This window comes from Talpa occidentalis, unplaced genomic scaffold, assembly GCF_014898055.3.
Source record: "Talpa occidentalis isolate TD23 unplaced genomic scaffold, MPIMG_talOcc4v2.1 talOcc4.14, whole genome shotgun sequence".
Taxonomy (NCBI): domain Eukaryota; kingdom Metazoa; phylum Chordata; class Mammalia; order Eulipotyphla; family Talpidae; genus Talpa; species Talpa occidentalis.
In genome coordinates, this window is record NW_023601433.1 from 33,334,633 (window position 1) to 33,360,608 (window position 25,976).

Sequence of the window (25,976 nt, forward strand, 5' to 3'; positions counted from 1 at the left end):
TCTCACTAATCAGAAACATTTTCAGAATTTAAACTTGCCTACAGTAATTAATAATCATTAATAACTAGATTATTTAAAGAAATAACCAGAGTCTGAAATGGATGGTAAAGGTTGTGGGTAAGGTCCATCTTCTGCTAGTGGTCTTTTATGTCACTGATATAATCCTTAAAGGCAGTGAGATTTCTTACTGGGGGTTCATGGATGAGTTTTGTGGGTTTTCTGTTAATTTCTCAAAATTCACTACTAATGTTGCCTATTTGAGAGTATGTATGTTTTTATCACTTTTTACCAAAAAATATATAGTGCAGTATAGTGGGTAATTATAGTATAACAGATTCTGGAGTTAGACTGCGTGGATTTATATCTCAATTCACCAGCTGACTGTGTGACTTGAAACCAGAAGTTATACTAGTTATAACCTCTCTCTGCTTCAATGGTCTCAAAATTGCAAAAATATAATACAGTGGCAGGCACTTAATATGTATTCACTAAATGAATACATATAATATAATTGCCATCATGTTTTCAAAGGATTGTGTACCCACCAAAATATAAAGAGGCTCTGACCTAGGTCACTTTTGGACTTATGCTTTAAAATTGGGAGATCACATTTAAACCCACTTTCAGTAGAAATACCAATTAGGCAAACATAAAGATGTATATTCACAATGAGTCAGAATGGCCTCTGAAAAAGTGAAAGGCCAATTTGTATTGTTCGTCCATGGGAGAAAAATTATCTAACTTGGTCTGGATCAGCCATCAAATTAAACACTTCCAATGTGCTCCTGGCTGCCTGGCTTGATACCTTGGAATAAACTTACAGGAAGATAGGCTACATTGCAACTTTGCATTTGAAGAAGCTTCTTTTTCAATTAGCATGGAAGTCAAAAGTTGCAAACACAATCATATTCTGCTTCCTTTAATGAAAGATAAAACAACATATAAACATACACAAATTTACAGAGAAAGGATCAACTTTAATACATTTGGAGTAAAAGGTGTTTCTTATTTAAATATGGTATAAAAATAAATGCGAGAAACTTTAACCAAGAATATACAGACAACAGATAATGACATAAACTTGTTTCTGGCTGTGAATATACTTGTAAGAAGAAACTTTCTGCACAAATTTTTTGTTTAATAAATGTGAAGCCATATTTGTACTTATTGATATATACTTTTTTTTTTCTTACAATTCTTCCAGCTTATGACTGACTGTATTTTCAATGAACAGTATCTCTAGCAGAAGCTTTAAGAGAAATAGAAAGGGGGGATATGGTTTACTTCACTTGAACTTATTAAAAAGGAAAAGATACAAATTCAGCTTAATACAAAGTAGAAGTAAGCAGACAACATTTTGAAATGGAGGCATCAGATGATGAGTTTCTTGGAGATGGTATTGTCTCTTAATATGCACAAAGAAAGAACAGTTCAGGTCCTTTGCTCATGCAACATCTAATGTCCTCTGTTCCAGGTAATAACAAAGAGCAACAAAGTATATGCAAAAACTCCAGTCAACTTCCATGCTACAAGATCCTTTTAATAAGACTGAACAAGGCTTGTTAACCGCTTCGATGTGAGAGATTTCCCCTGAGAGAAAAATATAAAACAAAGGGGAAAAAAGAAAAGCAATATGGTCAATGAAAATCTTCTAACTAGTAACATCTATTGCTGCTATTTTTTGTGTGTGTGTGTGTGTGTGTGTGTGTGTGTGTGTGTGATTTTCCAAATGGAACACTTTGGATATAACTTAGTTTGACTTTTATGACCAACACACTTCCCCACCCACACCAACACATCAAACAGAAGGACTTTCATTTCCTCCACCTTCCTACCCTTCCCACCCAATTCCTCCCCAGTGCCAACAGACTGATGGGTTCAAGCACAAATTGACAAGTCATAAAACATGTTCATAAAGTTTCCATTGAAGTTTAGCAATGAAGCAACACTTAAGTTTGCAACTGTTTATAAAGATATTGCAATGAATCTCCTGTAAGCTACTCTGAATAATAGCAATGTGAATATATTTTTATCAATTTCTGAAATTAGTGCTTCATCTATAAATATTTAAATATGTAGAAGGTATGATTTAATTAAATAAAACATATTTTTGAGTGTGTGATTTCTGGAAGCTAGAGATTGAGTCTGTCCACTATATATATATTAATGGAGAAAATGGTACTAATTACACATCTAAAGTTGCTTACTTCAAACTGTCAATATCCCTGTCTCCACCTGATTTCCTCCAACCCCATAAAAATTCTATATATTCTGATTGTACATGGTGTGTTAATTCCTTGAGTACATATTCATTTTTGGAACTCTTGAAAGTCAACTTTGTCCATTAACTACAAATATTCTAAGATCGATAAGAAATTGAAAATTCTTGATCAGAATAGCAGGTTGTCAATAGGTCATTTTTGTTTCATCTCTCATTTTATATACTTTTCCATCAAAATAGGTATTACACATTGAATCTATGCTTCTCAGAGGATAACAAAATAAAGGAAAATTTAAAATGTTGATGAATTGTATGAGTTAATGATTATTTGAACATCAGCTTCTTATTCAGATATGTAGTATACAAATAGTTTCTCCTCTTCAGTAGGTTGTCTTTTTGTTTTAGTAATTGTTTTTTTCACTGTGCAGATGATTTTTAGTTTTATGTTGTCCTAATTTGCTTATATTCTTTTTTTGTTTGTTTCTCTTGCTGTTGGAGATCAAGTCACCAAAAAAAAAAAAAAAAAAAAAAATTAAAGTCTATGTCATGGAGTATTTTGTTGATGTTTTCTTCTGCATTTTTAATGGTGTTTTATCCATTTTGAGTTATTTTTGTGTAGGGTATGAAAGACTGGTTTGGTTTAGTTTCATTCTTTTGCATCTGGCTGTCCAGTCTTCCTAACACCATTTTTTTTTCATTTTTTTGAAGACACTCTCCTCTACAATGTGTACTCTTGTCTCCTTTGTCATAAATTCACTAACCATTTAAATGTGGATTTATTCCTGGATCCTCAACTTTATTTTTTTATATAGATTTATTTATTTATACAAAAACTGGGGTACAGGCCTGAAGCGTGGGAGGGTGAAAGGATTCATCAGAGACAGAGCTGGGAGCAGAACAGGCAGATGGACTGAAAACACTGCTAAGGGGAGAAGCAGGCAAGACAGGGGAGGTCTGCCGTGCCATGTGGGTATCTCCCTGGCTGGCTGGAAATCGAACCCACACTGCAGAAGCTGTGGACAGATTCACAGTGCTGCACTCAACCCACTGTGCTCAACCTGCTGTGCCACCAGGGAGGCTCTGGACCCTCAACTTTAATTCATTAGGTCTGTGTGTCTGTTTTTGTTCTAGTATCATACTGTTTTTATTACTATTTGTTGTATGGTCTGAGGTCTAGGACTTTTCTTTTTTTGTGAGAATTGCTTTGGCAACCTTGGTGTCTTTTGTGGTTTCATATGAATTTCACTAATATTCTATTCCTTTGAAGAATGACTCTGAAATTTGGATAAAGCTTGCATGTAATCTCTATATTTTTTAAGTAAGATGTTATTTTTGCAATGTTAATTCTTGCAATGTATGAGCAGGGGATATTTTTCCATTTTTTGTGTCTTCTATTTTCTTTAACAATGCCTTGTAGAATTCATTGTTTTGATCCTTAACTTCCTGTATTACATTTACTCTTAGGTATCTAATTCTTTTTGATGCAAATGTAATGGATTCTTTTCTTGATTTCTTCCTCTTTTAGCTAATTGTGTACACAGAGGAACACAACTTACTTTTGCATATTTATTTTATAACCTACCACTTTGCTAAACTGATTTACTGTTTCAATTAGCTTTTTTTTTAGAAAAGTCATTAGTATTTTCTATCTATATTGTCATGTGTTCTGCAAATAACTCATACAACTCGACATAATAGCAAAATAAGCCATTTTTTTAAAAAAAAAATGGGCAGAAGAGATAAATAAGCATTTGTTCCAATAAGACATATAGATGGTCTACGGGCACAAGAAAATGTCAATCATTATCATGAGAGAAATGCAAATCAAAACCACCATAAGATAACACCTCACACCCATGAGAATGATCTATATCAAAAAAACCAAAACAGCCAGTGCTGGTGAGGATGTAGAGGGGGGAAAAATACAAAACTCTCGTATAGTGTTGGTGGGAATCTAGACTGGTCTACCTTCTTTGGAAAAAAGTTTTGAGTTTTCTCAAAATATTAAAAAAAATGGATCTTCCATATGATTCAGCAATTTTAATACTACCTATTCATACACACAATGCAAAAACAATAATTTGAAGGGACATGCGTGCTACTGTGCTCATTGAACACCTGTTTATATTAGTCAAACTTATATACTTATAGAAGCAATCTCAGTGCCCAAATGACACATGAATGGATTAGGTAGCTATGTAATATATACACAATGAGATAATAGTCAGCTGTAAAAAATATAAATCATTGCCAATTTAGACAACAGGGATGGATATAGGGGATTACACAAGTGAAATGGATCAGGAGGCAGGCAGATACCTGCTGGTTTCATTTATATGTGAAATATAGTATAACACAAAAAAGGGTTAGTGTAAAGTCAAACCAGTAAGAAATCTTAGAAATACAACTATAATTGATATCCTCACAAGGGATGAGAGATAGAGGACTATCATGGAGGCCTTTAAGTGCCTTAGTGGTGGGTGTGGTGTGATGGCATGGACCTGAAAGTTTGAACCTATATTTCTAAATCATATGCAAATTGTAAACCAATGTTACTTCAAGAAAATATAGAATATATTTTGATATAAAAAATTGGATCCTTGTAAAACTGAAAAATACTATGTAATATTTTAATATTAATTACAATTATCCTTTCCAGTACTTGAACAAGTTTATTGGTGTCAGTAACCAACAGAAGTTCCATTGGTATTGGGAAAAGCTAACAAAACAGGCTTTACTCTCATGAAACAAAATAGTGATGCCATTTTTATAAGCCAGGTTATAAAAATAATTATATACTGGAACATTTAAACAAATTTCTTCAAAGAGACACAAATTGAAACTAGACTCAGATTCTCAAGGAAGTTATCATCAGTGGCTGCATTTATTTATCTTCTACCAATTGGAAGAATATCAAGCATGGGGAGAGAAAAATATTGAGAAAATAAATTTGAGCCAACTCTCTAATTGTTTGAATCTGGAAAAGCAACTTACCTTTCCTAACCATTTAATTTTCTCACCTATAAAAAGGGTAAAATAATTAGTGTATTAATATCTAATTATGGTATCCAATTTAATTAAATGAGACAATATACAGAAACTAGTGTAGGATCTGGTACATGGCAAGTCTTCAATGATTGTAAGTTCTTTTTTTTTTTTTTTTTTTTAAATATTAAATTTTATTTTTATATTCCCCCATACAATTGCAAATGCCCCATTCTGACCCCAATCCTTCCCCTCCCGCCCCCCCACCCCCAAAAAGTGTCTCTGGTTCGTAGTTTTTTGTTGATTTTGATTTTCACTTTCTTATAGTTATTCGTTTTCCTGGTCCCTTATTTAAGTTTTCTAGATTCCTGCTATGAGTGAGACCATCCGGTATTTTTCTTTTTCTTTTTGGCTTATTTCGCTGAGCATGATTGTAAGTTCTTAATTATCATCTAACTTACCTCAGTTCCTTTCACACTCTAAATATGTGTTTACCTATTACAAAATCTTTTTCATTCCTTTTCATTCCTTTTCTTTTTAATCTATCTTGAAGTTTCCCTGTATCTAGCAGAGCAACCTGCACATAGGTCTCTTTTAAAATATTTATTTAAATTCCAATTTCCTCCACTATGTCTATCTAATTCTAATAAAATCACTCATTCTTTATCTTTTGTCAAAATTATTTTATTGATTCTATAAATGTATTACATAAAATTCACTATGCTAAGTATGTAGGATGTCTAACACAAATGCTGACCTTAAAAGTAATAATAATATGGAATAAAACTGAACCAAGGGAAATTAATAAAGAAATGAGGATAGAAAGTTAATGGGAACTATAAATAAAAGCTATCATAAGATTTAATAATGTATAGTATAAGCAATCCAATTAATAAATGGGCAGCAGAAGAGGAAAACTCTCTCTATTGGTGGGAATGTAAATTTGCATAGTGATTATGGAAAGTGGGTTGAATCTACCTCAAGAGACTAAAAATGGAAATAACATACAACACAGCAATCCTACTCATGGATATCTAGTCAAAGACTGTGAGGTCATCAATGCAAAATATTATATGTTCTATGTTTACTGCAGCATTATTTATAACAGTTAAGACATGGAAGCAGTCTAAATAGATGATTGGACCAAGAAGGGGCATATCTACATTATGCAATAGTATTAGTCAGCCATAAGGTAAGATGAATTGATTATTTTCAGCAAAAAGAATGTGGAATCTGAAGGAATTGTGTGTAGTAAACTAAGAATGATAAAAGCAAATACTTTGCATTTAAATAGCAGACATTTTTTGATAAAGTAAAAGATTTACAAAAACTAGTGTACTTAATAAACATGGTGGAGGAGTGAGAACTCAGTTCAAAAGGGAGTGGGAAGGTAGAAAGCACAAGAGGATAGAAGAGATGGTGGTGGAAAAACTGCCTATTCTTGTAGAAATATAAACTGCAATTGGAATAAATGCATCAGGAGAATTCTCTTTGATTCTTCTGATGATATTTTCATATAACTTTATTTAGAAACAACATTTCCATGTTTTGTTTATTTATTTATTTATTTATTGCCCAAAGTTTTATTTTTTTTAATTTTATTTTTATATTCCCCATACAATTGCAACCCCCTTATTTTGACCCCAATAGGAGCTGGGGTACAGGCCAGAGGTGCGGGGGGGTGAGAGGGACAGAGTGGGGAACAGAACAGGTGGATTGACTGAAATACACTGCTGAGGGGAGTAGCAGGAGAGTCAGGAGAGGTCTGATGCGCCATGTTGGTAGCTCCCTGGCCAGCTGGGGATTGAACTAGCACTGCAGGGGCTGTGGACAGCCTTACAGTGTGGCGCTCAACCCTCTGCACCACCAGGGAGGCCCAACATTTCCATGTTTTTTGAACATTTCAAGATATGGCAGGTCTTGGATAGTCTTAAATTGAATCAAAAAGTAGTGTCTCTATGGAGGTGTTATTTGTTGCAGAATTTATGGGTCAAATACTGAAACATGGTGCTTATAACCTAGTGAACATGCAAGTTGTGTTTCCTGAATATGTGTTAAACTTGCAATGCACAGATAATTAATTATTGCTATCTAATAATTTTTAAATGGCTCATCTGTCCCCTTTTCAATAGATATATAAGCATTCACATATACCCAGAAGAATGGCTTTTTTAAAAATTCAGTAAGGTTGAGATAGTAGGATAATATACGTAAAATTACTCACACTCAGAGCCTTAATCTCAATATATTTCATGAGTTTTTATTCACCATATTAAACCATATAACATTTATTGTACTTATGTAGTCTGTGCCTCATACTGTACTATTTTATAGGACAGCAGGATGGATGATTCCTCTTCTCTTATCAAGAACTGACTCTAGTAAGGAAAAGAGACTATCATTTGAAGATATATATATATATATATTAAAAGATTTATTTAAATATTTATTTATTTATTTATTTATGCAAGCACTGGGTACAGTCAGAAGCGCGGGAGGGTGAGAGAATTCACCAGAGCCAGAGCAGGGAGCAGAGCAGGCAGAAGGAACGAAGTACACTGCTGAGGGGAGCAGCGGGCGGCAGGAGAGGTCTGCGCGCCATGTGGGACCCTCCTCCAGTGGCCGGGGAGCAGCCAGGGATCAAACTGGCGCCGCAGAGGCTGCGGGCAGATTCACAACCCAGCGCTCAGCCGCTGCGCCACCGGGGAGGCCCCATTTGAAGATATAAATGTTTTAAATAAATAAAAAAAAAAATTGCCACTGGAGAAATAAATAAGGGTTTTTTATGATGAAAGTCAAAAGGGAAGACTCTTAGAATGTCAAGAAAAAACAGTTTTGGAAAACTTTATTCTGATGCCATGCATGCAGAAACCTGGAAGGCGAGAAAGAACCAGGCATTAAAAAACAAACAAACAAAAAAAACAAAGGGCACATTTTCCTACATGCCAGCCATAGGACTCAGAGAGGAAGAGCTTAGCAGTTTCTAGGACTGAGAGAAACATCAATGTGACTGGCGTATAGTGAGTGTATAAATGGTGGCAATAGAGATCACAACTGTAGACCGGGACCATATCAAACTTAATCTCACTGGGAATATTAAACAAAATAATAAGGGGCCTCCCTGCTGGCCTAGGGGTTAAGTCTCTAGCGCTATCACCACTACAGCCTGAGTTCAATTTCCAGGGAGCTAACTAACCCACATGGCTCAGCAGACCTCTCCTATTTCGCCTGCTGCTCCCCTCAGCAGTGTATTTCAGTATATGCGCCTATTCTGCTTCTCACTCTGTCTCTGGTGAATCCTCTCACCCCCACACCTCTGGCCTACACCCCAGTTCTATGCATGAATAAATAAAAAATAAAAAATCTTTAAAAAAATGTGGGGCCTCTCTGGTGGTGCAAGGGGTTGGTTGAATGGCAGCACTATGAAGCAGCCACTGCAGCATGAGTTCAATCTTCCACAGGGAGGTGGCCCACAACATGCAGCAGACCTCTCTTCTCTCGCCCGCTGCTTCCCACTCTGTCTCTCGTGAATCCTCTCATCTCCTGCACCTCTGGCCTGTACCCCAGTTCTTCTATGCATAAATAAATAAATCTTTGAAAAAAATAAGTTTATTAACATATTAAAGTCCACTAAGTAGGACTAATATTAGTGCACTTAGTCCACTAATATTTTTCCCAGTAGAGTTATTTTATAAATATTTATACACATTTGCTGATAAAATGGTGTATTGTATATTAACTTTTAATTATGTATAGATATAACTTTCAGGATAGGAATTTACTTCTCATGACCAGTAAAACAGAAGAATCAGAGCATAGTTCCAGTTTCCTTGCTCAATTTCTTTAGAGTACTTCTGTAACAAAATATTCAATGGAAATTATTACTTTGGACTTTTTCTGTATGAAAAAGATTAACCCTAAACAGTTGAATTTAAAGGTTAGCTGGAATTTATTAACATATTACATGTGTATATGTGTGTTTATATGAATGTTACTTAATTTGTGTTTCTTCACTAGTTCCAGCCTTTTTCTGCTCTTTTTCTTAAAAGGATCATTGACCTTCTTGACCTAGTAAATTATTTAGCCAGTTAAATGTGAATTTCTCTTGGAATCCCCACATTTCCCACTGGCCTTCTCTTGCCTCCCTAATGCCAAGTAGAAGTAGTAGTAACTTTTCTCTATATGTCATAATATTTTGTTAATATTATTAGGTGCTTTAATAATTGAGACATTCTGTCTACATGTTCCCAAGATATAGCACAATTTTGGAATAAGTTGGCACTTAAGTATGAATTTTTGATTAAAATAGTAGATAGTTATTCCTACCTTTCCCTTATTTCCTATTGATCCTTTCTTAAAGTTTCAGAGTTTATCAGTGTGATGATATTTTAAGAGTTGAGGAAGCTGGGAAGATTTGGGAATGATATTGGAGGAAAGACATTTTCCCCCTTTTCATTTTCCTTAAGTTGTTTTATTATTTTCCATTATATAACAGAAATTCTAAATCCAATTTCTAAAACAATACAAGCACTATGTTGGAAAAGGGTGAACTTGAAACAATTCTTAAAAAAAAAATACAGGAGCACTGTGCAACAAACTATGATCTCTACAAAAATCTTTGAGCATTTCTTTAATATTATCTTTATCTTCCACTGGTCACTTATGAGGCACGTTTTAAGAAAATTTTATATTTAAGATGAGAAATTGCATAGAGTCAGTAAAAATTCTGTGAGCTTTATAATGTGATTGATTTATGGAGTCATTTATTTTCCAGTTCCTTAATTTGTGCAAACACATTGAGTGTTCAAAATATATACAGCTTTTTAAGGACCTTTAAATACTTTATTCACAGTCACAACTGGCAATTCAAAAGTAGAACTGATTAACATTTTCCACCACAATGATCCTTGAAAGAAACCGAAAACAAAAACATCTTTGTTGAATCCAGTTGCTTACAGTTCAACACAAAAAACTCCACTTTATTGGCCATCACAGCAAAAGCACAGCACCTACAGACAGACAGACAGACAGACAGACAGACACACACACACACACACACACACACACACACACAGAGCAATAGCAACAGCAGCAGCAGCAGCAGCAGCAGCGGCAGCAGCATGAAACTAACCGCACAACTCAACAAACAGTGCAGACAAACTTGAGTATAAACCAAGATTTTTCTACCTCTTTTCATAACAGGTTAGTGCTGGCCCTCAGTGTTGGTGTACAGTTTTTATGGCATGGGAAAATAGGGATGTTTCTGCCCTATAAAAATAAATGTGTTGAAGGCTTTTTAGTTTGAGCTCACACAATGTTAGAAAGTCCCAAATTCACTGGCACAATAAAAAAAAAAAATCCCACAAATGAATACATCAGCAAAACACATGGCAAGATATTAAGAAAATACTGGTAGGAAAACAACTGGTTTTGCAGATGATTTATGCAACACTTTCAAAACCTTGAAAAACAAAAATAAAAAGGCGTACTAGTGGTTTTGGTGGGAGATATCTTGTCACCAACCACCATTCATACCAAATCTTTTAATTCAACCTGCTCAATAGTCATTTTCTTTCTTCAGAGGTAGAAATTTTTTTAAGACTTAGGAAGAGCTTAGGGAAAGAGCATAGAAATGCATGCATTATCTGTAGTAAAGAAAAGGATACATGGAAAAAATAAAAAAATAATCTAATATATCATAATACACACTTCTTTACAAATATTAGTTCACCATAGGTAGTTTGTCACATCAACATCTTACCTACTCTAGGAAGGACAGAGAGATAAGTAGGAAACATGAATTTTGGAATCTGAAAGAGGCAACACCTTTGCTGTATATCAGGTGATGCAAGGTGAGCAGTGGGGCTAGAAATTGGGAAAATTTCATCAGACTTAATGATTTTTAATTCCTAAAAAATAAAACTTACCACATTCTGTACAAATTTTTCAAAAGATGTTCTGCGATCCATTGAATGTTCCGACTTACATGTGTGGGAAGGGATGGGGCAAAGGGAAATAGGGAACATAAAAAAAGAAAGCAAGGAAAACAGAGTAGAAAAAGACAGAATGGTGAAATGATACAACACCAAATCCATGTTTTAAATCACAGGGCCAGAGAAGATCAGAGAGCCGCCAAAGAAAGCCTCATCACAGATCGTGGGTCTGTTTTCATTAGTACTTTTACTTTTATCACTAGCACTTTATTTTATCACAACAGAATGGTGTGACTTCAAGCAAAATAAAATCACACTAAAATGAAATAGATATTTGAAGATTGTATGTGGTCATTTGCAAGTCTAAATATCTGGAAATCTAGTAGTATATCTTTAAAATATCTCAGAATTTTTTAAATCAGGACTAGATAGCTGTTAATAACATCATTAGAGTATAGTTGTTCAAGAGAAAGGATGGAAATTTCATTCTATGTTTTCCAATATTTCAGAAGCCTTTAGCTGTGGACATTGAGCACTTGATATTTGACTAGAATTTTATGTATCTCATTTAATTAAAATTTAAACTGGGTCCTAAGTACTGGTTGCTGTACTCACAAAATTACAATTTTGTCCCAGAATTTCAAAAACCTATGGAATATGTTAACATTCTACCTCTTATATAGATTATATAGGGTGTCATTGATAATGAGGCTTCCATTATAACCATGAATTGAATAATGAGATCTACTGAGACTGTTCCAAAATGTGCTTGGCGATCATTTTAGGCATTTAAAATTCATCGTTGGAAACTAAATGATTCAAGATAAATGCCAAATGAAAACATTCAGAATCAAACATTACTACATTTTGGCAAATATCACTGAAAACAATTAGTCTATGTGGTACATTGGTCCAGGATATATTTCTAGCTCACTAGACTGATAATAAAATTTTCATGTTTTTGACCTATCATTTTTGTTAATGATAGTGCATATTTCTTCTCTGCATTGTAATTTTTAATTTTTTAACTAGGTTTATAGAAGATTAACATGAAACATGAAGACAGTTTCTAAAAAATTTAAGCATAAACATTTGCAGAAACAGACAAACAGAAAATAAGCAATCAACAAACAGAACATAAACAACTTAAAAGACCCTTATAAAATGCAAAGGTTTGGGGGAGGGTCTTGGAGTGCATTCACTTACCATTTATCCAATAATCTGGCCCAAGCAGAAGTAACTACCCCAAATAATTACAATTGAAAACTAGGTCAAAAAAGTCACAAAGAACCAATACCTTTTTCTTTGCCTGTAGAAGTTCCTGGTAGGCACTGGATCTTATAAACCGTGGATATGAATCACTTTTCATCAATTTGTAAATGTGCTCCTAAAAAGACATAATGGTTAAGGTACTGTTTATTATTTCTCAGGAAAAATAAAATACACCATGTGGTTCAAAAATAAATCTAGAAAAGTTAAAAATGATAATGGCAATGTAAATATCTAATGTTTACTAAACAGATATATATATATATTTCCAAATTTATTATATTATTCTTAGATCAATGTTTAAATTGGTTTGGGAGATAGGGAGATTGTAAATCAATTCCAATTCTTAAAAAAACGGAATTTGGCTAACAGTATATCATGAATTAATTTCAAATCAGGTTTATATAGGTCATTGAAACATATATACATCCTCTATCTTTGAAAGCAGTTAAATGTAGAGTTTTGAAAGTATCTTGTTCCAAACTCTTCTTGTTTGGAAAAAAATATACATTTTAAGAAATGACCTCAAGCAAATCAGGATTAATTTGGAGTTACTTAGAATCAACTTAAAGACATTCAGGATTAATCCTCAGTATGTGGTCCAAGGTTCATCACCTATAGTATGATGCTTGTTGAACTGTATCAGAATTTATTGTTGAGAAAGTAAGGTAATGTCTTATCTTGGAGTTAAGTATTTTATAATTCAGCTCTTATATTGTTCAAGGTCTACAACATACAAACCTTAAACTCAGATCAATTTATTCATGTCTCTGAGTCTTAATTTTCAAATCTAGAAAACAGGGAGGATTTGAGGATTCAAGGAAAGATAGATGTTTATCAGAATACGGGGATGGGCTGTGTATACTAAGTTGTCAAATATAGTTGAGTATATGCAAGGTACTCTTGTAACTACTGACCTATATTAGTTATTTTAATCCTTAAAAAAGCTCAACCAGACTACTAACTATTATTATATCCATATTTAATATGAAGAAATTGAAGCACAAAGAAGTAAAGTAATTGCAAGAGGTCATTGAGCAGAGCTCAGGGTAGAATCCAGACAAATTGGCTCCATCACCTGCTTTCTTACCATGTGTCTCTTCTCAAACAATGGCAGGAATTTCTATTATATTTTAGAAGCTAGGGCTAAAAAGCCACCAAAAAATGGAGTTAGGCCTCCCCGGTGGCACAGCTGTTGAGTGATGGGCTGCGAAGCTGCCCGCAGCCTCTGCAGCACCGTTTCGATCCCCGGCCGCCAGCGAGGGTCCCACAAGGTGCACAGACCTCTCCTGCTGCACCCACTGCTCGCCTCAGCAGTGTACCTCGTCAGTCTGCCTGTTCCGCTCCCCACTCTGGCTCTGGTGAATTCTCTCAACGCCCTCCCACCCCCGCACTTCTTACTATACCCAGTGCTTCTATAAATTAATAAATAAATCTTTAAAAAAAATGGAGTTCAAGATATGAGCTTAAGGAGGGGTGAAATATTCAATGGGAGATTATAAGTGCTTTATGGGTGTGGTGTGGTAACATATCTGAAGAGGCACGAACCTATAATTCTAAATCACATGAAATGCTTAAATCAATGTTACCTAAATAAAAAGTGGTATAGTCAAAAAGAAATTAATGGGCCTCCTGGTAGGCATAGGGTTAAGTCTCATTGCTATTACCACAGAGGTCTGAGTTCAATCCCCAGCCAGGGAGCAAACCCATATGTTGTATCAGACCTCTCCTGTCCCACCTGCTGCTCCACTCAGCAGTGTATGTCAGTAGATCTGCCTGTTCTGCTCCCCACTCTGTCTCTGATGAATCCTTTCACCCCTGCACATCTGGCTTGCACCCCAGTTGTTCTATGTAGAAATAAATAAATGAATCTTTAAAATATGTAAATTTAAAAATAACAGCAAAATCAAATGCAAATCAAACAATAAAATGGTACAAAATTATGAACTTAATTGAAAGAGAATCCTAGGATCAGGTGGTAATGTTTTCTATAGAAAGCTTTGTATTTTCATGTTATGAAAGAACTGTTACAGAATACTACCTTTTAATAACACAGAAAAAAAATTAGAACTATTCTTTTCAAAAATTCAAGAAAGTATCTCCAAATATATTACACATTATTTACCTTAGAACAAGTCTGAAGGGCTTGCCTGGTGGTGTAGGAGTTAGTCTCAGCAATATCAAGCTGCTGCCTGAGTTTGATCCCCAGCCAGGGAGCTGGCCCATATGGCACAGCAGACCTCTCCTGTCTTGCCTGCTGCTCCCTTCAGCAGTGTATTTCAGTAGAGCCACCTGTTCTGCTCCCTACTTTGTCTCTGATGAATCCTCTCACCCCCGCACCTCTGGCTTACACCCCAGCTCTTGTATGCATAAATAAATAAAATAAATCTTTAAAAAAAAGAAAAATTCTTGAAATTTTATCTTGAACTGAAAAAAAGATAAATCATCAGAGAAGTAAATAATAAGGCCAACATTTTCATCATCCTTGCTTTCATGTATTTCTGTGGAATATAATTATTTTCATATAGAAAGCTATGATTGTGACAGAGAATGGCTGCTTAGCTGTTTCAATCTGTGCCAGTTTCCTGAATCCCAATTCAAGGAGAAATGTTTCCTAGCCAGAGAGCAAATAGGAAGAATATTTGTGTATCTCATTCTTCATATTATTTTAAATATAAGAAACCTTTTAGAGCTAATATTCTTCTCTAAAAGAAATTTAAGAAATTAAAAAATGTGCATGTTCTGATTTATTATTTTTTTTAAAGATTTATTTATTTATTTATACAAGCACTGGGTACAGTCAGAAGCGCGGGAGGGTGAGAGAATCCACCAGAGCCAGAGGGGAGAGCAGAGCAGGCAGAAGGACGGAAGCACACTGCTGAGGGGAGCAGCAGGCAGCGGGAGAGGTCTGCACGTCATGTGGGACACTCCTCCGGTGGCCGGGGAACAGCCGGGGATCGAACCGGCACTGCAGAGGCTACGGGCAGCTTCACAACCCAGCTCTCAACCGCTGCACCACAGGGGAGGCCCCCTTGCATGTTCTGATTTAAAGGCCACTTGCAAAGCCATATTTCAACCATTATTAAGAAACAATGTCCTTTCATTAACAAGTTTATTTTCCTTCTTACAAATATTTTTTTAAGATAAAGTAGAAATTCAAATAATTTCCAAGGAGGCAATTATGTCCATTTGAGAAAAAAAAACACTAAAAAAATTGTCTTAGAAAGTTAATATAAATTCACTTTTTTGTAAATTAAAATATAAACTTTGAAAACTAATTAATGCCTGAATCTACTATTACATTTTATCATCAGAGAGAAAAACGGTTTTACTTTGACATAATTTTAATCAAACTAAATTTAGTTCTGATTATTCAAAATGAATTATTTCAGAATGTCCAAAACCTAGGTTCTTCATAATGTAATGCATATCAGCTTTCAAATATGTGTTACTGAAGTGGGGTCATTGCTAGATAAGTGTTTGCTTACATAATGAGTGCGAGTAGAAAACAAAGTAAACAATTTCAAATATTTCAAATATTCTCTTTCAAGAAATTCTCGCATAAAAATATTTAAATTCACAAAACATACCCAGGATTCAAAAAATATTTACAGTATAGTGTACCATTTTCCTTCTAGATGAGTCATTTTATATTTTCAATTTAGTTACATAAATTGAAACTATTAAACATAGCTTTCAATTACAATGAAAATAAAATGAAAGGTTTTCAATTGTCAACTTCTCAGGAGCATGTCTGTGTACCAACCTGAGCATCTTCGAATGTGTAACGTCCAGGCTCCTTCACATTCTGTGTGGTTTTGTCATAACTCTTAGAATCCAAGTTAATAGCACTGGGGGCTCCAGGAGCTAAAAATTCTTGCCATATTTCCTGAACTCTGGAGGGGACTTCTCGAATAGGTCTTTTCTTAAGGTCCTCCACCGCTAGCCAGAATCTATTTAAAATGTGACACAAAACATTTACTCTGATGCCTCATCTGAAAATTTGTATAGTATTGACAGATCATGCAATTCACAGTGATAACATAATAATGAATTTGTTTTCTCTGAGGCTTCAAGTATAAAATCTTTACTGATTCATTACTTTTATTCAAAGTTATTAAAAGCATTATCTTTTAACTGTGGTTGTTCAAAGTAGTTTTGCCAGAGTCTTCATCTTATATAACTTTAATTTTTGTGAAGCAAATTAGTATTGGGAAAGAACCATTTATTAGAAAGGAAGAAAATTTTAAAGGGAATGAAAGGTAAGTGACACAGAGCATCTGATTGATGCAATAAATTTGTGTAAGGTACTAAATACTTTGTCTATTTGAACAATGGAATTAGAATGGAGAGATTTTTCTGCCCTGCCTGGAAAATTTCCATGGAGCTCTACTGCAGTTCAAAGAAGCCTGGACACAAGATCAGAAAAAGCCCTAAGTAGACAAACCAGTCAAGTAACTACTTTTAGACTATTTAATTTATGGTTATGGAATGACAGAAGGCAAACGTTCACTTGTGATTGTTTGAATGTCTTTAATTTCAGAGAGAGCGCAATGTAGAAACTCTGGAAAAAATATACTTGCACTTCTAAATAGATTTTATGTACCTTCTATACAGAATATAATTGCTAAAAAAAACCCCACGAGAGTATGTTTTAGCTACAAAAAAAAAGTAACAGTCTCATAACTTGTAGAAAAAGGTTTGATTTTTTAACATTAATTTAAAAACTTAATGTTCCCCTCCCCCGCCCACAGAGGCGGCACTCTCCGACCGGCAGAGAGGAGGAAACAACAAACCAAAACGGCCAACAAGAAAAACGGACGCAGCAAGCGGGACTGTGCGTGGAAAGGAACTATTTCAGCCACCACACCCCGTGAACGGGAGCTGTGGAGAACCCTGCAGGATTCGCCGCGGCGGTGAGCGAACGGCTCCGGGCGCCATTAGAGAAGAACAAAGACCCCGGGAGACCCGCACACAGCCCGGGCTGCCGGTAAGCTTGCGCGGATAGCGGCGCGCTCGGTGCGCTTGAAAAGCAAGTGCAGACCAGGATCGCAGCTGCCCAGGTCCCCGCGCCTGCGACCTAGGCTTGGGAGACGACCTAGGCTTGCGGGGAGACGCGCGGAGGTCCTCACTGAGGTGAAGGTCCCTCCCTGAGTGAGCAGGAACCAGGCGCCCAGGCACGGGAGCGGTGCAAAAGGCGCCATTCCCGCGCCACTGAACTGGGCTACAGCCCGCGTCCTGGAACTGAGGGCTTTGGAACTGAGACCCGGGGCACGAAATTAGGGACGTGGGTTCCCCACGACGGTGGGGCACAAGGCAGACACAGCACCCCAAAGCCGTTGAGGTGTACCCTACCATCCCCGCTTTGCTCCCTGTCCCACGGCTTGGAAAATCAGCTCCCCAAGGGCTCTAGGAGAGATCTTTGGCGCCACCTAGCGACTTGTAGACAGCACAGGCTCCTGAAGGAACTAGTGGCCAGCTGGGGAGTTAGCCCACACCCGGCCCCTTCCGAACAAGTAGTCTGAGCCCACAGGGAGAGCGAGCACCCACAGCCAGGGCAGACCAGGCACGCAGAAGAGTGTGCCTGACACTGGACGCGCAGGGAGTGTGTCCCACATCACCATTTTAGAACAGGGACATTTCTTCAGTAAAGACTACCTGCAGAAGGCTTCCTCAGGAGCCAGAGGTGAGCGGGGGAAGTTCGCCCACGCCAGACCCCCTCTGGCCTGCAGTCCAAGCCCAGAGGGGGAGCAGGAACCCACCGCCGGGGCAGACCAGGCGCACAGGGGAGTGTGTCCCCACATCGACATTTTAGGACAGGGACCTTTCTCCAATAAAGACTGCTTGAAACTGACAGATGACTCCAGGAGGAACCAGAGGGGAGAAGAGAAGCCCACCCAAGATGCCGGCCAGTCCCAACAACACAGTGTCCCAACGCATACGGCAAATTAGAAAACAGACAGTAGGGAGGAGAAGAACCACACGCAACCTAGCAACTCTCCAGAGAAAAAGCACACCACAAAAAGAAAACCAGCCCCCAGATTGCAACGACAGTAACTTGGAAGAACTTCTGAGCCTTCCAGAAAGAGAATTTAAAATTGCCGTGATTAAAAAACTGACAGAAGTCATAAAGGAAAACAATGATAAGGGAAAAATAATCAACGATCAGAAGAATGAAATTGAGTCCCTAAAGAGGGAAGTAAAAGAAATGCAGGAGATCAAAGAATTAGTGGAAGAACTAAAGAATTCTGGGAAAAGCAATGAAAGCAGAATTGATGAAATGGAAGAACGAATAAGTGCTCTTGAAGACACAGAAATAAAAAGAACCAAAACAGAAAAGGAAAGAGAAGTACGAAGGAAAAAGAATGAAGAAAGACTTCGGGAACTATCTGACTCCATGAGGAAAGGAAATATAAGAGTTATAGGAATACCAGAAGGAGAGGAGAGAGAAGTAGGAACAGAGAAAATATTCAAAGAGATAATTGAAGAGAACTTCCCAAATGTGAAGAAGGAGCTGAAAATTGATATACAAGAAGCAAGAAGAACACCAAACTTCCACGACGAAAGAAAAAATACAGCAAGACACATAATAGTAAAGCTCCCAAGAATCCAGGACAAGGAAAAAATAATGAAGCTGGCAAGAGGGAAGAAACAGATAACATTCAAAGGAAAGCCAATCAGGCTGACATCAGACTTCTCCGAAGAAACACTACGGGCAAGGAGAGAGTGGAGGGACATAGTCAACAGACTCCAAGAAAACAGATGCCAACCAAGAATACTCTATCCCGCAAAGCTCTCCTTCCTCTTTGAAGAAAGAATATGGACCTTCCCAGACAAACAGAAACTCCGGAATTTCATTGCAACTAAACCCCCACTCCAAAAAATACTACAAGGAGTCCTAAAGCCAGAACCTCAGAGGGACGAATAACAATGAAAGAAGGCCAAAAAAAAAAAAAAGTTATTAAAAGAATAAATAAATAAAATCAAAGGAAAGACAAACACAATGGCAAATACAGATGTTAACATATCAATATTAACTCTAAATGTAAATGGACTAAACTCTTCAATAAAAAGACACAGAGTTGCAGCCTGGATTAAGAAACAAAACCCAACCTTTTGCTGTCTCCAGGAAACACATTTAGCTACAAAAGATAAAAATAGGCTCAAAGTCAAAGGATGGAAAACAATCCTACAAGCAAATGGGCCAAAAAAGAAAGCAGGAACAGCTATACTTATATCAGATAAAACAGATTTCAAACTCAAAAAGATAAAAAGAGACCCCAATGGTCACTACATTATGATCAAGGGGACAATACTTCAAGAAGAAATAACACTCATTAACATATACTCACCAAACGAAGGAGCACCAAAATATATCAGACAACTGTTGTCTTCTCTGAAAACAGACATCAGAGAAAACACATACGTAGTGGGAGACTTCAACACACCACTATCAACAATGGATAGATCAACAAGACAAAAAATAAGTAAAAAAACCAAAGCTCTAAATAAGGACCTAGAGCAATTGGGCTTAACAGACATCTATAGAACACTAAACCCCAAAAAAACGGAGTACACATTTTTCTCAAGCGCACACGGATCATTCTCCAGGATCGATCACATACTGGGGCACAAGACAAACATCAACAGATACACCAAGATTGAAATCATACCAACCATCTTTTCTGACCATGAAGGCATCAAACTAGAACTAAACCATAAAAAGAAGGCAAGGAACTTTCCTACCTCATGGAGATTAAAAACCACACTACTGGAAGACCACTGGACTAATGAGGAGATCAAAGAAGAAATTAAAAAATTTTTTGAATTGAACGACAAGGAGGACACCAATATCCTAAATGTATGGGATGCAGCAAAAGCAGTAATAAGAGGAAAATATATAGCAATAGAAGCTCACATCAAGAAACAAGAAAGAACTCAAAGAAACAACCTAATCTCAAAGCTCAAAGATCTAGAAAAAGAACAACAAAAAAACCCCAAAACCAGTAGAAGAAAAGAAATAATAAAAACCAAAGCAGAAATAAATGAAATTGAAACTAAAAAAACAATCCAAAAGATCAATGAAACCAAGAGCTGGTTCTTTGAAAAAATCAATAAAATAGACAAACCCCTAGCCAGGCTCACAAAGGAAAAAAGGGAGAAAGCACAAATAAACAGGATCATCAATGAAAGAGGAGAAATCACAACGGACACAGCAGAAATCAAAAGAATAATCAGTAACTACTATGAACAGTTATATGGAAATAAGTTTAACAATCTAGAGGAGATGGACAAATTCCTACAACTCTACAATCACCCAAAGCTAGATAAAGAAGAAATAGAACACCTAAACAGACCAATTACAATTAGCGAAATTGAAATGGTAATCAAAAACCTCCCCAAAAACAAAAGCCCAGGACCTGATGGATTTACAAATGAATTCTACCAAACATTCAGAGACGAATTAGTGCCTATCCTTCACAAACTCTTCCAAAAAATTGAGAAGGAAGGGACAATACCAAACACGTTCTATGAAGCCAACATTACACTAATACCAAAACCGAACAAGGACAACACTAAAAAGGAAAACTACAGGCCAATCTCCCTAATGAACACTGATGCAAAAATCCTCAATAAAATTTTAGCCATCAGAATCCAACAATGTATCCATAAGATAATTCACCACGACCAAGTAGGATTCATTCCAGGGGCACAAGGATGGTTTAACATCCGAAAATCAATCAACGTTATCCAACACGTCAACAAAAAGAAATATAAAAACCATATGATAATATCAATAGATGCTGAGAAAGCTTTCGACAAAGTGCAACACCCATTCATGATAAAATCCCTTGAAATTCTTGGGATACAAGGAACATACCTCAACATCATAAAGGCCATCTATGACAAGCCAACAGCCAGCATCATTCTCAATGGTGAAAAGCTGAAAGCAATTCCATTAAGATCTGGAACAAGACAAGGATGTCCACTCTCACCACTGCTTTTCAATATAATACTGGAAGTCCTAGCCAGGGCAATAAGACAAGAGAAAGACATCCAAGGAATCCAAATAGGAAAAGAAGAAGTCAAACTATCACTATTTGCAGACGATATGATATTATACATAGAGAACCCCAAAAACTCCACAGAAAAGCTAATTCAACTCATCAATCAGTTCAGTAAAGTGGCAGGATACAAAATCAACATGCAAAAGTCAGTAGCCTTCCTATACACAAACAATAAATCTGAAGAAGAAGAAATAAAAAAAACCATCCCTTTTGTTATTGAAACAAAAAAAATCAAATATTTGGGAATAAATCTAACAAAAGAGATAAAGGACCTATACAAAGAAAACTATAAAACACTGTTAAAAGAAATAGAAGAAGACACAAAGAAATGGAGAGACATCCCCTGCTCGTGGATTGGAAGAATAAACATTATTAAAATGGCCATCCTTCCAAAAGCAATATACAGATTCAATGCTATTCCAATCAAAATTTCAATGTCATTCTTCAAAGAAATAGAGCAGTTATTGATGAAATTCATATGGAATCACAAAAAACCCGAATAGCCAAAGCTCTCCTGAAAAAAAAAGAAGGGAATGGAGGCATTACACTCCCAGACTTCAAACTATACTACAAAGTCATAATCATCAAAACTGCATGGTATTGGAACAAGAACAGACATACAGACCAATGGAATCGAATAGAAAATTCAGAAATAAATCCACAGATTTATGGTCAACTAATCTTTGACAAAGGAGCAAAGACTATGCATTGGAGCAAAGAAAGTTTGTTCAATAAATGGTGCTGGGAAAACTGGGTCGCTACATGCAAAAGAATGAAGCTTGACCACTACCTCACACCATACACAAAAATTAACTCAAAATGGATTAAAGAACTAGACATAAGACCTGAAACCATAAAATATATAGAAGGAAATATAGGCGAAACACTACGTGATCTGCACATCAAAGACATCTTTACAGACACATCACCCAAAGCAGTGATAGTGAAGGCAAAGATAAACAGCTGGGACTACATCAAATTAAAGAGCTTCTGCACAGCAAAAGAGACAATAACAAAAACAAAGAGAAACCCCACCAACTGGGAGAACATTTTTGCACCCAACACTAATGATAAAGGACTGATCACAAAAATCTGCAAAGAGCTGATGAGACTCAGCAACAACAAAGAAAATAATCCAGTCAAAAAATGGGCAGAAGAGCTAAAAAGAAACTTCTCTGAAGAGGAAATGCAAATGGCCAACAGGCATATGAAAAAATGTTCAACATCACTTGCCATCAGGGAAATGCAAATCAAAACTACCATGAGATACCATCTTACACCAGTGACAATGGCACATATTAAAAAAACTAGCAACAACAAATGCTGGCGAGGGTGTGGAGAAAAGGAACTCTTCTGCACTGTTGGTGGGAGTGCAAACTGGTCCAACCACTGTGGAAAGCTGTGTGGAGATTTCTGGACCTACTAAACATAGAGCTTCCATATGATCCAGCAATTCCACTCCTAGGTATTTACCCAAAGGACACAGAAACATCAATTCCAAAGAACACCTGCACCCCTATGTTTATAGCAGCACTGTTTACAATAGCTAAGCTTTGGAAACAACCCAAATGCCCAAAAATAGATGACTGGATCAAGAAGATGTGGTACATATATACCATGGAATATTACTCAGCATTCAAAAAAGATAAACACATGCAATTTGCAGCAACATGGATGGCGCTGGAAGGGATCATGCTCAGCGAAATAAGCCAAAAAGAAAAAGAAAAATACCGGATGGTCTCACTCATAGCAGGAATCTAGAAAACTTAAATAAGGGACCAGGAAAATGAATAACTATAAGAAAGTGAAAATCAAAATCAACAAAAAACTATGAACCAGAGACACTTTTAGGGGAGCGGGGGCGGGAGGGGAGGGATTGGGGTCAGAATGGGGGGGCTGCAATTGTATGGGGAATATAACAATAAAATTTATAAAAAAAAAATAAATACTACTTATTAGAAAAAAAAAATAAAAAAAAAATAAAAACTTAATGTTAAGGTTTAACATTATAGATAATGTTTTCCTATAGAAACAAGTAACAATAGATTACCTAACTTAGAGAAGGCTTTAAACTTGGAACTACAATTATTGTTTTAGAAGGGAAGGCTCAAGACCATTTCTTCTGAAAATACAGATTTTTTGACACTGTGTACCCTAATAGAATTCCATGTGTACAAAGACACACTAAACAAAGACAATCTTAGGGAGTTTGCATCTACTAAACCCCTCCACCAAGAAATATTAAAAGAAACTTTAGAATCCAAATCAAAAAGAGGAGCAGTCATAGAGAACATAATAAGGTATTGAATAGAACCACACGCAAGGAACAAAATGGCAGTGGGGAGTATTAAGTGTTGTAATTAATGTGCATTCAAGTTCATTCCAGCAAACTCTGACTCATCAATCAAAAGAAAGTCTCTGCAAAGACTAGTGCAGAAAAAAAAAAAATACACCATTCAAATGGCCACAACATAAGGAAATGAATAGGAGAGTCATGGAACAGCACACATCAGACAGTGCAGAATACAGTGTAGAAAAGAATCCTTCTAATGGGGCAAGTACTAGGTGGGGAAATGAGATCTAGGAAAGCTGTTGTAGATACAGTGACATCTTAAATGAACTTGTAAATATGAATAATCTATTGAAAAGTTAGTAATAACACCACTAAGCAACAGTTATATAGGTGTAGGCACTATTCTAAGTGATTTAACTATGTCAACTCATGCAATTCTTAAAGCTCTATAGAATAAATGCAACTATTTTCCCCATTTTTCAAGAAGAGAAGACTGAAAATATGAAGCAAAGTCACTGATAAGGTTGCCAACTATGACTATTATAGCCGGGGTTTGTGGTTGCATAATTTGCAGCTGATGGCATATTCATAACCACTTCCTCATCAGCCTACCTAAAAAGTTTCTTATTTGCATGTAATAGCTTAGTAGATTGGAAAGGGTACATGGTGAAATCTCCTTTTGCATTATTTAACGGTAGCGGGAATACAAGGAAGTGCCATAATGCCTTTGAGCCTCAAATTTTTCTTCAATGAAATGGGATGGTGATGCATTTCCTTGGGATTTCATGGGATCAAATGAGAGATAAATTATGTGAAGTTTGCTGGGAAGTGCTTGGCATAAGTTTAGGTACTCAACAGTAAAATTCACATTGCTTTGTTACTTAGCTACATTTACTATAGTACTTGTTTTTTTTGAAGAAAGGCATGAGCAAAACTACACTAATGGAGATTGGAGGTTGTATTTGGGGAATAAGTAGTCATCAATAAGCAGAATTTCTTGACTTACTTTTCTGTATTAATACTTGAAAAATGGGCCTCCCTGGTGGTGCAAGGGGTTAAGCACAGCACTGTGAAGCTCTCCACACCTCTGTAGCACGCATTCTATCCTGCCGGCCAGGGAGCAACCCATATGGCGCAGTAGACCTCTCTTGTCTCACTTGCTGCTCCCCTCAGCAGTGTATTTCAGTCAGTCTGCCTGTTCTGTTCCCCACTCCGTCTCGGGTGAATCCTCTCATCCTGCCCCCCTCACCTCTGGCTTGTACCCCAGTTCTTTTATAGATAACAAATAAATCTTTAAAAAATACTTAAAGAAAATACTCATATGCTCTAAGGTTTTAGAGAGCTGTTGCTTAAATTAGCCACATTGAAACTTAGTTAAGTGCAATTCTCAGATCTGTTGTCCCACTAGACCACTTGGTTCCTATCAGTTTATGCCAAAACATAGCAGTGGGGATCATATTTGGAGACCAGTGTACACTAGTTTGATAATGGTTTATAAAATGTCAACAATGTATGTAATAACAATATGCCTTGGACAAAAGGCTTAGCTATAAAATGGAGCAATAATTTTTTCATCTTATTTTTGTTGTGATGATTAATGTGAAATAATCTGAAATAATGAATATAAAATGTAGTATAGCATACTTATAAAAGTAGTGGATATGAAACAATTGTATACTGTTGGGTGTTTGATAACTTTATATTTTTATATTATTTACCTGTATATATGTGTGTGTATGTATGCATCTGCCTATCTAACTGCCTATCCCTTGTAAGGAAACATATAAGCACATACTGGATATACACATATGTATATTATGAAATATGTAATATTTTCTCTGCATAATTGTTTAGCAGGAAAATTACTGTGGTATAGAAATATTGAGGTAGGAAGTGGATAAAGCTTAAACTAAAGAATCCACAGTGATTCAACTCATCCATGAAAGAGAGCTATTTTCTTTGCCTAATATTTCTTCCTGCTTCTTTTCCTGGTTACCTCCTCATCATCATTCATGTAACAGCTGGGTTAGTTATCTCTTTATACTTCTCTTAACTAAACAGTCATTTTTTTTGTGTTGTTATCTGTTTTCACTTTGATTCCAACATTCAGGTATAACTTTAAACAGATCAAAGGTTAGGGCATACTGGTGAGACTCATAACTTGCTTTTTCTTCATCATAATACCCTATATATTAACATTTTATTCA

General features: G+C 36.3%; 1 protein-coding gene across 7 annotated transcripts in view; it reads right to left on the reverse strand.

The window, feature by feature from the left end:
- Positions 1–857: 857 nt before the first annotated feature.
- RGS7 (regulator of G protein signaling 7) overlaps positions 858–25,976 on the reverse strand; it is a 502,597-nt gene continuing 477,478 nt past the window's right edge. For 2 of the 7 annotated variants that reach the window (XM_054694910.1, XM_054694912.1), the window contains exons 15-17: positions 16,175–16,361; positions 12,437–12,526; positions 858–1,590 (exon numbers count right to left, since the gene is read on the reverse strand). In XM_054694910.1, the coding sequence (XP_054550885.1) occupies positions 1,540–1,590; positions 12,437–12,526; positions 16,175–16,361 (328 nt within the window). In that variant the 3' untranslated portion in view covers positions 858–1,539. Of the gene's footprint in view, positions 1,591–10,398; positions 10,475–12,436; positions 12,527–16,174; positions 16,362–25,976 lie in introns of those variants that run through there. The other 5 variants (XM_054694915.1, XM_054694916.1, XM_054694913.1 and 2 more) reach the window with 4 other exon arrangements.